At 43.7% G+C, this 16,333-nt stretch overlaps 2 protein-coding genes across 6 annotated transcripts in view; one reads left to right on the top strand and one right to left on the bottom strand.

Moving 5' to 3' along the window:
- The window catches only part of DAPK1 (death associated protein kinase 1), a 92,372-nt gene extending 78,454 nt beyond the window's left edge, over positions 1-13,918 (bottom strand). For 2 of the 5 annotated variants that reach the window (XM_030471220.1, XM_030471224.1), the window contains exon 1: positions 12,915-13,140. In XM_030471220.1, the coding sequence (XP_030327080.1) occupies positions 12,915-12,976 (62 nt within the window). In that variant the 5' untranslated portion in view covers positions 12,977-13,140. Of the gene's footprint in view, positions 1-12,914; positions 13,141-13,388; positions 13,462-13,506 lie in introns of those variants that run through there. The other 3 variants (XM_030471223.1, XM_030471222.1, XM_030471221.2) reach the window with 3 other exon arrangements.
- Positions 13,579-16,333, top strand: part of LOC115601030 (translation initiation factor IF-2-like) — a 30,001-nt gene continuing 27,246 nt past the window's right edge. Inside the window, exon 1 of the mRNA XM_030470556.1 lies at positions 13,579-14,156. Coding sequence (XP_030326416.1) covers positions 13,579-14,156 — 578 coding nt within the window. The remainder of the gene's footprint in view (positions 14,157-16,333) is intronic.

The raw sequence follows: 16,333 nt of genomic DNA on the forward strand, positions 1-16,333 counted from the left end.
GTACATTGCCAACACTGTAAAATAAAGGCAGTAGTACTGATCTGTTCTAGAGGACTTCGGAGCTGGTCCTTTGTCAAAATGCAGTAGCGGAAAAAAAAACCCAAAACACTTCACTAAATGTATAGCAGTTATACCATGTGACAAATATAAGATGTACACAACCAGTATGAAAGTGAACTGAGTCTAAAACACTATGTATCATTTTTGTAAAACCTGGAGAGGTAAAAAACAAAAAAAAGTTCAAATGTGAGAAGGTCCCTTGTCTCAAGTCCCTTAAAACAAGCACTTATATTTAAGTGATTACCAAACTACAGAATGTGAAGAACTAGGTATTATCTTATTTGCCCAAGCAAGTACTCAAGAAAATGATTCAGAGAGAAGTCTACTCATAGACATGGTTGTTTAAAATACCAGTGTGAAGTCTGTACGGAGATGTAGTTATATGTTATGTATAAGCTAGGGGAATATGTATGCCTGTAAAACTCCCAAGGCTGCTGGATGTCAGCCATTTCCTATTAATGATGCTTGGGCCGGAGCTTGCCGAAACCCATTTGGTCTGAATATATGTACATCTGCTAAAGCCTTTTCAGAAACCACCTTATCGTATGAAAAGCAGAGTACTTGCACTTGTAAGCAGTTCATAGAATCACAGAATAGTTTGAGTTGGAAGAGACCTTCAAAGGTCATCTAGTCCAGCCCCTAATAGTTTGAATAAATAACTACATCTATGATGAAAAGGAAAAAGCTAGAAAGGTGGGATAATGCAGGGAAATGCATAGATTTTCAAGCAAATGAAAACCCTTACTGCTATTTATGGATTAAAAAAGAGTTTGCATACACAGGTACTTAAAGGATCGATGACTAAGTACATATCAATATAAATAAAGACCATAATATCCTGTACCGGTACTTAATACCAGAGATGGATTCTAAATGCTTCTACTGTTCTTTAGTACTCCAATTTCCACTTCATTTGGACTTTTCATGAACTTTGTAAACCGGCTTAGCAATTAATATTAAACAAGAAGTTAGTTTCGCTATATGTATATGTTAAAAGAAGCACGTGATGTACATCTGACTCAGAACTGAACACAAAAGCTCAGTCACCACTTGCTCAGAAATTCTTCAACCAGGAGCCTGGGCTGAATATTGAAATGTATACGCAGAACAAATTTCATTTTGGTGATGCTAAAGACTGTTGATGCTGCTATTTTATAAATAAAATATTTTTGAGTTTCCTGCTTGTCTTCTGTAGCAATGGGTTCTGAAGCATGCCTTCAGTGGGTGTTTGTCCTTCAGCTTGAGGAGGAAGAGTCTAGTGATAACATTTATCAGATCTCAGTTATGCCATCCACTCTTTCATCACAATGAGCGGTTTCCCTTTATTTCACCTTTTCAGAACCTCCTTGTTTTATAGCACATGACCTATGATCTTAACAAGCAATAACAATGTGCCTCTTAGGCAGCATTTCTTTGCAGATTTGGATTCTGAAGCTATCTATCTATGAATGGCCACAAATAAAAATATACAAATGCATGACATTCACAGCACAGCTGCACCTGTTAGCTACATTAAAAGATGTTAATGTAAGAAAATGTTGGGTTTTCAGTATATTTGAAAAATTGTTTAATATGGTGATAGGGTACGGATCATTCACCAGACACTTGCTAAAAAAGGGGTAAAATAAATATGAAAGCAGAAGTGAGGATGGACTGCAAAGCCCCTAACAGGTTATGACTCAACTTTCCCAAGAAATTAATAAAGGTGTGGAATGTATTTCACCATGTTCCATTACTTTCCATAAGGTAGGAAGAATCACTGTAAAACCCACAGGTATCTTACTAACCTTTCAGTACCAGAGCACGACGAGAAACATACAACCTCAAACTTACACTCTACAGAAGATAGCAGAGTAATTTTTTTCATGGGAAAATTTCTAGGTTTTCTCCGCCAATTATTAATTTAAATATTTAAGAAAACCAGCAAGCAATACAATCTATAAACACAACATTTAAGCCAAAAAATTTAAGCCAATGATGAAAATACTGCTTTTCCTTGAGTGAAGGCAACTTTTTAAGAAGACATGGCATTACAAACAAAGCATATTTGTGTCACATACACAAACCTCATATCAACTGCCTTAGTAACTGTCCATGTACATTATGGGTTTATGAGCTGCTATTTACAGCCAAATAATTGTCCACTTCCTCAGTTCTTCAGCCTTTATTCACAACTGCTCCTTCTCACAGACAAGCTTGGGCACTTAGGAATTTAGAACATTAAAAAAACACCATACTCCAAGTTGCCCCCTCTGACCTCAGTGCAAAGGAGGGCTTGTCTGGCTTCCCTCAGGCTGCTGCCGCTGGAAAACATACTCAGACTGTGCAGTCACCAGCGGTCGCCTATGGTTGACAGACAGTCAGGTTTTGCTTCCCGGTTCAGAGCAGCTCTTCCACACAATCTCAGCCAGCCACACCTGTGTGGCACTGACGTAGAGCACATGGGGCACAGGCTTTATGGTGTGTGTTAGAAGACTGAGCCAGCATCCATCACAAACTGAGGCTTCCCCATTCCTCTGGCATGCATTCCTCCCATGCTATGCCTGTGGCTGGCACTGACACTCCTGTGGTGCCCACCGTGACCCAGTTCAGGAAGCTCAATCTGTAATTCCCTCCTGCTTCCAGACTGTGCTCAGGATGGTGCCAGCACCAGCACAGAAGAAGCAGGAGAACACAGCTCAGCAAGTGAGGAACAGGATCGTCCCCATTCACTGGTAATGTGTATCACTCCACATTAGACTGGTTTAGCCACCCTGTAAAACCACCCAGGCAGGCCGGCAGGCAGGTAGGGCAGTGCTGACCAGGCACCAACACACCCTTAGGAGGGACAGTAATGTAAAGGTTTCTTTTTAAAGGAACAAAAGGGGCAGCAGAAGTGGGCCAGCTTTATAAGATACAATCTGGAATGGTTTGTTCTCCGGTTAATGTTATAACTGGCAACAAAAGCAGGGAAAGCAATCCTTCTTTTAGGCAGGAATGTGAAGTAAATAGTATCAGAAGGCCCTTTCAAACAAAAAGCAATGAGAAAAATGAGACATAAGGAACTAAGCCATCCCCTGATGTGTTTTCCTTTCCCGGGGAATCAACAGCAATTCTGCGCAGATGGCCCTGCTCATGAAGATAAGAAAATACTGCCAGACAGATAATACACCTAAAAAGTCCTAACTCCCATACCAAAATATCTGAAGTCTATGTAAGCTTGGGGCGTGGGGGAAACCACAATAATGACAAAAAAAACCCCAAAACAAACAAAAAAAAGGGGGGGGGGGGGAGAGAAAATCCACAAAACCAATAACATGCACAAAAAGAAAAACCACAACCCTCCCCTAAAAAAACCCACAACCCTTCCCTGACAACCCACGTCCCCCAAACAAAAAAAACAAACAAAAAAAACCCCCTACCCCAAAAGATGAAGAAAGCACAAGGAGACAAGGTGAAATATCTACCTCTAGGATTACATCTGCATTCCCTTCATTAAAGGTAACAGGAGCCAACTATCCCAATAAAGGAACTAAAAGTCATCAAGAAGCAAGGTATCAGAAGAAAGCTAAAATTTATTACCATCCAAGACTCTTGTGAACTTTGCTTTCTTAGGAAATAATAAACTGCCAGTTTTGTTGATAAAGCTATTGAAAGTGTTGAGTTCTTGGCCACAAAGTTGTCAGACTCAAATATAATACCCACTAATATTATTTTCCTCTGTGGATAAAGGGGAAAAACCTCAGATCTCTATCTCGATTAAACTTGGCAGAATGATTTAGTTCTAAATCATGCCAGAACAGAATACAATATTATCAATTAACATAAAAGTTAGCTCCTCCTAGTTATACCTACATAACTAGGCAAAGTAAGCACAGTAGCGAATAACACACACCATGCACAGGACAGATGATTGTAAGTTTTAAGCATTTGCTTTCTTAATTGTATTTCATTCAGAAATACAGGATTACTAAGGACCATCTCAGCAATGAAATCCAACCATGCAATAGTCAATGAGACCAAAAATTTCAGAAAACAGAGAAAGAAGAGATGAAAGGCCCCACACTGCTTTTCTATAATCACAAGACAGTTAAAAGCCACCAAATACTCCAGAAAACGAACATCCTTTCTCTGTCCCATAAGAGTAACAACTTCAAAACACCACAGCTTCAACAGACTCTGTGACCTGGGGAAAATGTCCCTCTGCTATCAGTTCCTGTGGCACATGAACAGGTTCTCAAAGTGAACATTTCTACGGGCACACCCATCCAGCATCTCAGCTCTTAAAATCACTTAATCATACTTGAGAGAAAACAGGAAATGGACAAAAGCCCAGAAGCCAACTTACATACCAGACTGAAAGTAGGGCTCCTCAAGTAACTTGTGAGAGCTTAGAAACACAGTATGAATCGCTCACAAATAAAGATACAGTGGAAATCAAGTATTTCCAGTACACCAGTCCAGTCACAGGCTAACTTAGCATCCTATTTAAGCAAGAAGCTGGCAAACAGAATGGTACTGCATGAAGCCTTTTTTTTTTTTTTCCCCAAGGCTCACTCCTCTGTACAGTTCAGCAGAAAATTCAGTTAAACTATACCTTTCAATCAGGTTGCACACACAGTTATAATTTACACTTACTGTGAAGTCTTCCAAGTTTTGGATATATCCCCTATGTTTGTGAACACCCAGTAAGAGATGTTTTTCTTTCAGGTAAGTACAGGCAAGACCATCTAAGCTTCCTAACAAAGAGACTTGCACCTGCAAGCAGATGGTACTGGGGACTTACTCTAGCAAAGAATGGTATACCACTGCACTGAGCGGTCCCTGCTGATGGTGGTCAATGCACGCACGTGGTCTGGGCAGCCCTGCAATATGCTTCCTCCACAACAGTATTGCCTCTTCAAGCAGAAATTGTCACATTTGCTTGCGTAATCAGGAGGGAACAAGGGGAAGGAAATCAAACATAAAACCCAAGAGAGTAAGACTGCAGACCATCATGTGGATTACTCAATGTAGTGTTTTACAGCAATCCTAACTAAACCATGTGAACTATTTTGGATTTGTGTGAAAAGAACATAATACAAGACATTCTCCCCAACATCAATGTGTACCACAACAAAAAGAAAAAAAACAAAAAACCACCAAACTGCAACACACTAAAATTATAATACCTTTAATACAAAAGGATAACATCCTCAAAGACTACAGTATGTCTGGAAACCTTGAAAGAGAGGGTTAAAACTGATTTAATATATCCACAATTACTGTATCCTTATCAGCTTCTTCCTTCCCCAGGACACTATCATGCAATCCTTTCCTTTAATTTTACAAGCTCAATCTTGACACAACTTAGTTTCCCTGTTCACGCCGTCTTACTTTCAAAGACAAGTCCCACAAGTTCACTCTCCTGAAGGCAAGTAGCATCTCAATTTCCAGCTTGCAGATTCATCTGTGAACACTCTAAATTGTAAACCTAGTTTCTAAAGTTTGTTTCCTCGAGCATTTTTGTTCTTCCAATGTATTTAAAAACCACACCACTGCAAGCTTTGTGGTGCAAAGCTAAATGTACCAAAGTCTTACATCTTCTCTCTTGAGAAGCTTCTTCCTACAGCTTCACTGCCTTCACATTTCTTCCTCACTTTAGAACAGAACAGTAGCAATCTGTTTGAAATGGAGGGACAAGAGCCCTGGGTAACATGTAAAGAAGGATGTAGCGAGGTACTACACAAGGATATGGGGAGATACCTGGCCCTACAATTCATCTCTTCTATTAGCTTGTTCCATAAGTGTACCAAAGCCAACAGGAACATCACTAAACTGACCATAACACGCAGGCTCCGCTCTCTCTCTAGCACCCTCTAGGCAATGAGATCTCAGAGTTTAACAGCATTACCTATATTAGACTGTTTGGTGCAGGCCTTTGTACCCAGTTCAACTAAAATTCACACCATTTATGCTACTCCAAAAATCACTGCATAATGAAGATATGCAATAAAATAGTTTAGGCTTGAAATATCTTTGGGCTTTGTCCAGGCTTCTCTCAGTTTCCGCCGAGTTCAGCCATGAATTAGTGATGGTTAAGTAGGACCTACTACACTGCATGGTAAATCAGTGAACACTTTTCAGGTTTGCGGATAATCCTCCTTTGTGCCACCTAACTTCCTGCAGTGCTGTCAAAATACAGTTTGAGAGACAACAGCTATTTGAGACAAAACTCCTACGCAAGTCACTACCATCCAGGAAACAGAAACTACTGAGCCACTGCTTTGACTGGCACCTTTTCCTTGGAATATATAATTTTACCAACAAGTTGCACAGGTTTCCTAAACAAGCCAGTGAAAAACAGAAGGGCCTTAAGCCATTAAGCCCAGCTGTGGGTCTCACAGGAAGCATACAATTTCCTCCAAAAACTGATACACTTTTGAATACTTCTGTTAACTGCAACAACCATTCACCAAGGTTACTCTAGAACCATCCATCATTCTCCTAATTTCCAGCTTAACTTCCTTATTGCTGGTTTATGTTCTTCCACCTTTGTAGTAAAGTGACTATCTTTGGCCCTGCTACATATTTAACTTGAGGTAGATTCAAGGAGTCAGTGCTTTCAGCTGATCTCAGTGTGCACGGCTGCCATAAATTAGATGTGTTTCCTCTCCCCTCCCCCTTTTTGTTTGCATAAAACAAAACAAAAAACCCCACAAAAACACACACCAGAGGAAAGTGATACTGCTTTCAGCACAGACTGAGCTTGGCACACGGCCCTCATGAAACGATGGCCTCAGCCTCCCTTTTCCTAAGCTAAAGGGGCCAGTTTCTGTTTGATACGTACAGCTCCAGCAGAGGAAATGACATACTGAAACATCTGGAAAGGGAGATAATGGGGAGGAAAAAAGAAACACCAAACCCATCCACTCCCTGCAAACACAGAAGGACAAAAAAGCAAAGCCCAGAAAGACAGAATGAAAGTTTCAGCACTCCCCTACCAAAGCAGCTCCAGTACTGATTGTGCCTCACTGAACCTGTCTAGAAGAGTAATCAAACATGAGCATTTTTATCTGCTTCCTGATGAGTCTAGATTTACAAAGATTTGTGCATTTAAACTGAAGGCACAGAATAATCAGCAAGCTCTAGTTTTAATTACACTTCATTTTAAAAGACCTACAAAGCAGGCATTATTCTCCCCTAGACTGAGAAATAAACTAAGCAGGACCAAGCAGTTACACCCAAAAAGCACCTACTGGGTTTTTCATGAAGCAAACCTCTCAGCACATTTTAAATGGCAGTAATTGTCATCAGTAGCACTGTATGGTGACAGCCTCTTGCAGCCTGTGCAATCAGCAGCTTGCAGGTTATTATGCATTTGTGAGAAGGAGGCATTTTGAGGCACGCCTGGGAGGTAAAGTGGCTTGAGACACAGAAGAATAATTCCTCCCACCACACTTACCAGTTAAGAGACCTTCTTTTTCAGCACCCACGCAACCACCATGGCCAAGACTTGCAGACAAGCACAGAATAACCAACTTCTCCTCTGAGAGCTAACAAGGCTAATACAACATTTACAAGGTTCACAAATAGCACCGAAAGGGTTCTTCACTGTAATCCAAATGTCACGATTTTCAACGCAAAACCAAAAAAAGGCATACAAAGACACCAACCAGGTTTCCTGCTCAAACAGCAGCTTGGTGGCTAATGCTTTCAGGGCTGCTTCCAAGGTCTTTGTCCTGAAAAACTCATAAAATCCACCCAGTTTACTGTAATTAATTATCATGTTCTACCGGAATTTACATACACATAGCTATAGAAGCAGTACATTCCATGCTTGCAGTATTTATTGTTGTGTATGTACAAATAACACAGGAAATGGTACTGCAGAGGTTTGCATCTTCTGCATATTCAGTACTTAACCATTTTATCTTCGTATGAGAGGGCAGGTTATATAATAGAGCAGTGGAGATGAGATTACAGCAAGAAAATCCAAGAAAACAGAAATTAGAAACTTCAGTGTATCACGATTAAAAATTTCATACTTTAAGTGCAATACTTTTAGCCTTACCAGACCATCTTTCACAGCGTTCCTTCTCCCCTGTATGACTTCCTAATCTGGTAATTCCTAGGAAAAAATGTTACACTATAACATTATTAAAGATGGTTGGCATGGGTTTTAAATGTGACCATTCTGAAAGGAAGTATGACCTCAAAGGAATTTCACGTCCTATACATATCACAATGGAGGTTGACAATACTCACACAATTTTAGCACGCTGGCTAGTTTAGCAAGATTAGTTTAGAATGTCAAGCCTGAAAACCACCCTGAAGGACAAATTCTAGTTGCCATCCAAGTATTTTTTGTTTTCCTGTTTTTACTTTCCTCCAAACACAGGAGTGCAATGTAGTTACAATTATGGTGTGTGGAGAGATGACGAACAGCCTTTGCTGTTCTAAAAAGCAGTGCTTCTGAAAACTGGTATGTGAATAACCAAAACCACATACATGCATATATATATATATGTATTTATGTTCTGCCTACGTACTTCCTGCTTACTACAGAAATCAGTTCCCAGCATCGGGGGCGGGGGGCGGAGAGAGGAGGAAATTAACTCTCTTTTCATTCAATACTCAAAGGAAGGTATAAGAACATTTTTCAGATTGTAAATACACATTTGCACAACTCCCTGTTCTCTCTTATCAGCATCTTCAGCATGTTATCCTATGCATTTTTCTCTCGCAACTGATAAGGCGATTAGATACCTTAGATAGCAGGGTTAGCTTACTGCTTTTTACTGTTAGAATGTCTGCTTAGTGAGCTACCAAGCAGAAACAGACTAGTTTCCAAAACTGCTGAGATTCATCACAGCTTTTATTCAACAAGTTGTAGGTGTTTCCCTGGTGAGTCCAGCAGGTCCAAACAAGCTTGAAGTTTAACGGTATGATAACTCTTCCAACTTTTTGAACCAACGAGAATCTAAAAATTGCAAACCACAGTGTATTGCAAATACCATTCTTCACTTTCAAAGCTGTATTTCAACAATCTGCATCTCTTTAGGAAACACGTGGAAGTTTAAAGAAAAACCCCCAAACAGGGGGCAATTTAAAGAAAAACCCCCAAACAGGGGAGTGGGGGCGAAGCAGGAGGGAGCTGCTTGTAAGACCAAGAACTAAATGCCTTCAATTCACATAAATAATACACAGTACGTCATCTATAACGTAGCTTTGTTTGAGTACGTCTCCCTGTAATTATTTAAGCAATGCTGCATTTCTCTCAGTATGTAGCAACTCCCAAGTAAGGCCAGTCACAGGAGGATAAAAAAAATTAATATTTTGATTAGTTTGGTCTGTTTAAAGTCTTTACTTGCATGCTCACTGTGGTGAGGTTTTAAATACTGATAAACTTGAATTCCTGCCTTTCGGGTGGACTGAAGTAAAAGCACTGCAGCAGCGTGTTTAAAATGCACAGCCACATCACCTGCAACTGCAGGCAGAATTAAAATGAACAAAATAGCTTTAGTATATTTCTGCCTGTTCACAATAATCCCCACCACCCCTTGAAATTTCATGGTTGGATAATTCCTTAACACATCTGTAGGTAGCCTGCATTTGAACAATGCGAAGCAATAGGTAACACTCCAGATTTATAAGACAAAAAAAGTGTACACAATGCAACATAACACTGACCAAGAGCAGTGTCTTCGTATACATTCTACACTAAAGACAGTATTTGATCCACAAGTCTCACAAGACTCCCTTGGTACAAAAGCTTAAGATAAACAAACCTGAACATCCACAAATGTGCTAGAAGAAATCATGTACAGGTAAGACAAGTAAGGGTGATCCTGTCAGGATTTACAACCTCAAGTGCCTTTTTTTCCTTTATTTTCCCAAGGCACAAATCAAAACAAACCAAAAGAATGGAATAAAACTCAAACATTTTGGTAAAAGGATGAGGACCATTTATTACTTTTCTGCAAAAGCACTGTGAAATACCAGAAAACTAGAAAGTGCATTTTCAGCCCAGGCACATTAACCCTTCTCCTTGTTTCCAACAACTCTAGGTCTTATGTTATGCAGTATTCAAACCTCCTTTATCAGTTTCAATCAAAAATTTCATTTACACAACCCATTTGCTTTCTTCAAGACATCTTTCTTAGATCACTTTCTTATTAAAATGATTTTTTAATTCTACTTTCTGTCAGAAGTATTACAAGGTAATAAAGACTGCTAAATAATTTACAAGGGAAAACTGAAGATTATTAAAATTTCTGAGTATGTGCGTCTTCACTGAGCTTCCTCAGAGGGCAGGTTGGCTTAGAATTCCATGATCCGTTCACTCAAACACACCTCTGTCAACAGAAACTTACCTGTTCATTTATTCACCTTCTTTGCTGCATAACTGCATGACTGCAGCAAAGTAAGAGGAAATAAAGGAATTTTTCCTAAGAAGGGGTGGGGAAAGCTAATTTTGCGAAATGGAACCTTTCAGCATTGCTTAGCTCAAGTATTAAATCATGATGTGGGTTCCCAGATGAACAGAAGAAATTCTGAAGTCAAAGGTGCTTTTAATATTCCCAGCTTTCTGAGTTTTGAGCCTCAGTGTTGACATTTGCAACTACATTTGTATGCAAACGTAATGGTGAGAAACCTACATAAGGGGTAAAGGAGGAATAGAAAGTCATGGGTTTTACAAGAGAGTACTTCAAGAAACTACAGAAATTTAAGTTTTAAAAGAAGTTATAAACACCACTGAACTAAACCATACAACTATCCTGAGATTTGCTTACTCTTGTAGTTTTACGGCAACACTTCGCAGTGGAATAATCTCTTCTTTTTTTTTTTTTTTTTTTTTTTTTTTTAAAGTGATGCTGAAGTGAAAGCTTTGGCCCTTTTAAATAACTACATTCCATTTTTAAAGCAAAATCCCTGTCAAACACTTTGCAATGTTTTACCGCCCACTGGTATTTTCTCACAAAAGTAGATAAAATTGATGAGGTTCTTGGTTTTCTTCACTTTTTTCAAGGAAAAGATAGAGCAGAGTTTAAAGTTCTTTTAAACTCTTATTATAGGTTTAAACTGCATGCCAAGCTTATATAGCACTGAGATGAACAAAAACAACCTCGGTACCATAATAACTTGTCTGTAACTGATCACATTAATATATCATTTTTTTACTACTCCCCCATTACCTAGTATTCTGCCAATTTGAAAAACACTTTTTTTTTTCTTTATAATGTTACTCAGTGTTTGCACTTCCCCATTCTGTAGAAATGAAACGCTTGGTCTTCACTGCTGCGTTCTGTAGCTAACATGTGACGCCCAAAGGGTGTCTGTTTGGAAAAATACCCATGTATTTAAACATTTCTTATGTGAGTGGCCTAAGGCGATTGCTCTCTTTCGTAAATATGTATTGGGGACCAAACATTGCATTGACACTTTCTCTTTAAAATAAATACGAAAGAGGTTACAGAAACTTTAACACCTTCTAAACTAGCAAACTGACATCGTATTTTCTTCTGTAAAGTAAACCATGTATCAGTGTCTGTAAGCACAAGCATAGTTTTATTTTTAAGAGTCCAGACACCTAAAACTAAATTTCAGAACACTTCATGTGTTTTGGCCAAGAAGAATGGAAATTAAATCAAATTATTTTCTGTGTCCATACAAAATATTTAGACCTCACAACCTAAACTATGGCTTGGCATGATAACATGTCTTTCTAACAAGATATCCAATAAGTTAATACAACTCTGCTGTCCAACACAGACTGTCATTCTAGATGTATGAAAAGCCAACCCTGAACACTATGTGAAAGTACACATTTATCATGTACCCGTACAAGTCATGGCAATAAACTTGTACACAAATAGGGCAAAGATTGTTTTAAATACAGTCCAAGGATGTTTCTGATAATGTAGGGGCTTTCTGTTTGTTTGGTAGGGTTGGGGTTTTTTTAAGAAACAGTGTTGTATTTCTAAGTTCCTGCCTATGCCAGTACCTCATTTGCCACGTTTGCTGTTACTGGTCCCTTCTCTGGAAAGGTACACACAAGCACACGTGTGATCATGTGCATGTTACCATGTACACTGCCCTGTGGTAATTAAACACTGATCTTTGAATCAAACACTGCTTTGAAATTGCCGAGATGAACCCTAGAAAAGGATTCCGCCATACTGGTGTGCTAAACTGCCACTGAATTCCCCCTGAAAGAGGGGGAGAAGGAAGATGAAAAGAAGACTCGCACATAACACAATTCAGTGTTAAACTAACAGTTTTGAAACACGGAAAGCACTGAGAAAACAAGGCATGACTAACAGCATGGGCTCAGAGGAGATCACTACACAGCATTCAAGCATCACGGTTCAGGCAGGCAGTGCTTTATCTGCAGCGCTCTGCTCACATCCCCTCATCCGACTTCCAGCTTAACAGGGATACCCAGAAAGTGATCTCCACCGGATGAAAAGCCATTTATCTCACTTCTTTGATCGTCTTATTAAAGCAAAACCAATACATACGGAGCCCCTCGCTACTCATACAACGCCAACTCCTGTCCTACAAACCCACCACGTTTCCAGCTACCCGCCCGGCCAACGGCAGCCAACCCTACAATTTCACAGCTGACCCCGCACAGCACCCCGACGGGCACCAAGCAGAGACGGTACTACCGAGGAACTGCCCAGCTTCAAACCCACGTCAGACCTCTATTATAAGCGCAAACACGCCGTAGCTTAAAACCCCACTCCCCTTCCTCAGAAGGGGCACCTCCCGAGACGACTGAAAAGCGATGCGGGGACTTTTCAGGCGACCGGAGCAGCGCCTGCCCTCGCCTCTCCGCGCTCAGCGGCAGCGGCTCCCCTTGCCCAAGCCCGCCGCCGGCCCGCACCCACCTGCCGAGGTCTTCTCCCGTCTCGTAGTGCTCCTCCAGGTTCTCCTGCCTGAACACCGTCATGATCGCCGCCTCGCCGCCGCCGGCTTCAGCCCTCCCTGCTCCGTGCCCTCATCACCAGGGCCCCGGAACCACCGGGGCCACCCCGCGCCCGGCTGCGCGCCCTGCGGAAGAACGCGACGGTGGGTGAGCTCCCCTGCCCGCCGCGGGGCGGTGTCCCTCCCGGCGCCGGGGCCGCCCCCCGCCCGCTCCGCCCCGAACGAAGCGGCACCCGCCGGCCGGAGGGCACTCCCCTGCCCCTGCCCCTGACCGGGCGGCGGGAGAAGAAAGCGGCGCCCGGCGCCCCGCCCCTTCCCCGGCAGCCGCACCGCCGCCCAGCCGCCGGCGCCCAGCCGCATTCCTGCGTGGCTCTGTCGCGCGGTCGACTGGAACGTGCCGCCGGACCTGTGGCGGGAGCCCACGGGCATCCCCGTACCTAAGCGAGGGCGAGGGCAGGAGGCCGAGGCGGGAGATCCCCTCCCACCACCGGGCAGGGGCTGCTGGGGCCGGTTCCCCCGCCTGCTCCGCCGCCCGCTCACCCGCTCGCCCCTCACCCGCTACCGCCGCGGCGCCCCGGCCGCTCCGCGCCCCGTGAGGCGGTGACAGCGCTCCCGGCCGGCGCGCCAATGGGAGGCCGTTCGCCGCCCCCCCGCCCCTCACCGCGGCCTGCCCCGCTCTGTCGCCGGCGGCGACACGGCGAGGTGCGCCCCGTCCTGTCCCGCCCGGCACGGTACAGCCCGGCCCGGCGGGGGAGCCCGCGGCTCCCCGGCCCCAGCCCCGGCCCCGCCCGGCGCGGCGGGGCGCGGCGCTGCGGCGGGTGCCGGTGCAGCCATTGTGTGCGCTCCCGCCGGCCGCGCCCGCCGCAGCCTCGCGCCTCGCTCCCGACCCCCCCCACCCCGCTGGGCGGCCGCAGCGCCACCCCGGGCAGGGTGAAGCGGGGCCGGGGGCAGCCAGGATCGGGCGGCCGCTGCCCTCCCGCCTGCACACCGCTCCGGCAGAGCCGCGGTCCTCGTAGGGCAGAGCGGGGCGGTGCCGCGGGGGGCCCCGGCACCGCGTCCCCTGCGGCAGGGCTCCCCCGGCCCCGCCAGCAGCTGCGGGAGCAGAGCTCGGGAGGGCAGCCCCGAGCACCGCTGGCACCCCTCGGCTCTTCACAAAGGAAGCATGGAGTACCGTGTACAGGTACTCTTACCAGCACGCAACAACAGTGAGCTTTTTTTTAATACAAAGTATATTCAGTTGTCTCTGCGGAGTGTTGCACCTTGCATTTGGCATTTGGTAACGTTTCGTGTCTTCCCATGTGCTGCTGCTCAGATTCAGCTTTCCCAGGGCATGGTGTGTTTTGCGGTGTATTGGTCCCATGCCAAGCTGTTTTTTCCTAGTTGCTCTTTCCTCTCACCCGTATTGTTCTGACTCTAGTGAGTGCATGATGTCAGGTAACTCAACAGCCTTTAATTTCCATCTGAGCTCTTGAGATCTCTCAGAAAGAATGGCTTGTCAAAGGTGAAAAGAAGTTCAGTGCAGTCATACAATATTACACTTGAGTCAAGAGAGCCTATTTCTTCAGGTACAGGGCAATAAGAACAGAAGCCCTGAAATTTTCTGAGTGAGTCATGGCGTGACCTGGGGCAAGCATCAGAAATTTTTGTGCCTCCACTGATGTCATCTGTAAAATGAAAAGAGGGCATTTGAATGGATCGCCGGATGTGAAGTTACATAAAACCATCTTCAAGGAGGGCAGCATTATCTGTGGCCCTACATTCGGAACTATGCCCCCTCACTATGTGGTTTACAGCTAATCATGCAGGGGTATGATGCTGTGCCTTGTCTTCAGCTCATCTTCTATGTATTTATCTCTTAATAGGTTTTCAGACTCATGACTCACACACTTTAGGTTGTTGGATTTTCAACACAGCTCAAAGTTTTTAACAGACAATGGCTACAGATTCAGAAGTTCAGTTTTGGTTTACAGATTCTTACTTTGCTGGAAATGAGGACAATCACTGGAGCTTGCCCATGAAATCTGAGGCACTCTAACCTTGCTCGATTGTAGAAGAGCTGGAAGGGACCTGAAAGCTCATGTAGTTCCCAGCTGCCATGGGCAGGGACACCTTCCACCAGACCAGATTGCTCAAAGCCCCGTCCAGCCTGGGCTTGAACACTGCCAGAGATGGGGCAGCAACAACTTCTCTGAGCAACTTGTGCCAGGTTGCTCTTCACCCTCACAGGGAAGAACTTCTTCCTTACATCTACCTTCTTTCAGTTTAAAGCCATTCCCCTTTGCCCTGTCAGTACATGCCCTTATAAAACATTCTCCTTTAGGTACTGGAAGGCTGCTCTAAGGTGTTCTTGGAGCCTTCTCTTCTCAAGGCTGAACAAGCCCAACTGTCTCAGCCTATCTTCATAGGAGAGGTGCTCCAGCGCTCTGATCAATCTTTGTAGCCTGTCTCTCACTCCAACAGGTCCACGTCTCTCTGTGTTGGGGGCCCAGATCTGAGCATAGTACTGCAGGTGGGGTCTCATGAGAACAGAGTAGAGGGGCAGGATCACATCCCTCGACCTGCTGGTCACGCTTCTTTTGATGCAGGCCAGCGTATGGTTGGTTTCTGGGCTGCAAGCACACACTGCCGGCTCACATTGAGTTTCTCATCAGCCAACATCTCCAATCCTTCTCCTCATGGCTGCTCTCAATCCATTCTCTGCCCAAACTGTAGCTGTGCCTGGGATTGCCGTGACCCAAGTGCAGGACCTTGCCCTTGGCCTTGTTGAACTTCATGAAGTTCAGGCCCATCTCTCGAGCATGTCCAGGTCCCTCTGAATGGCATCGCTTTCCTCCCGTGTGTTGACTGCACCACACAGCTTGGTGGTGTTGGCAAACTTGTTGAGAGTGCACTTGATCCCACTCATCTTTAATCCCAGTTATCTTCAGATGTTTCACATTTCTTTGTTCCATATTTTTATGATGGTGTTGAACTCATATGAAAGCAATATCCATTGTAGCTTGTATGTATTTTGCATTGTAAGCGCTACTCAAAGACGCAATTCAGTATTACTCCTTATGACCCAGCCTGCTTTAACTGAAGGAATTGAAATTTCACTATTGATTCAAGTGAGAGCAGGCACACATTGGAATCAACACACCATAACCAAGATAATTACTAAGATGCATAGGATCAATGAATGATCCTATTACTTAAAATGTTCTGTAAATGAATTACTTAAAATGTTCTGTTTTCCCTGTCTCATTAACTACCATATCTGAAGGGGGAAATCTTGCTCGTGTTGCCTATCCATCGAGGTCTGGGATGCCTGAATTTTGTTGTTCAGGCCCCTCAGTGGGCCTGAGAGTTGTTTGAATACTCTTGTGACAGCAGCAACAGCACT

Source organism: Strigops habroptila, chromosome Z (assembly GCF_004027225.2).
Source record: "Strigops habroptila isolate Jane chromosome Z, bStrHab1.2.pri, whole genome shotgun sequence".
Taxonomy (NCBI): Eukaryota; Metazoa; Chordata; class Aves; order Psittaciformes; family Psittacidae; genus Strigops; species Strigops habroptila.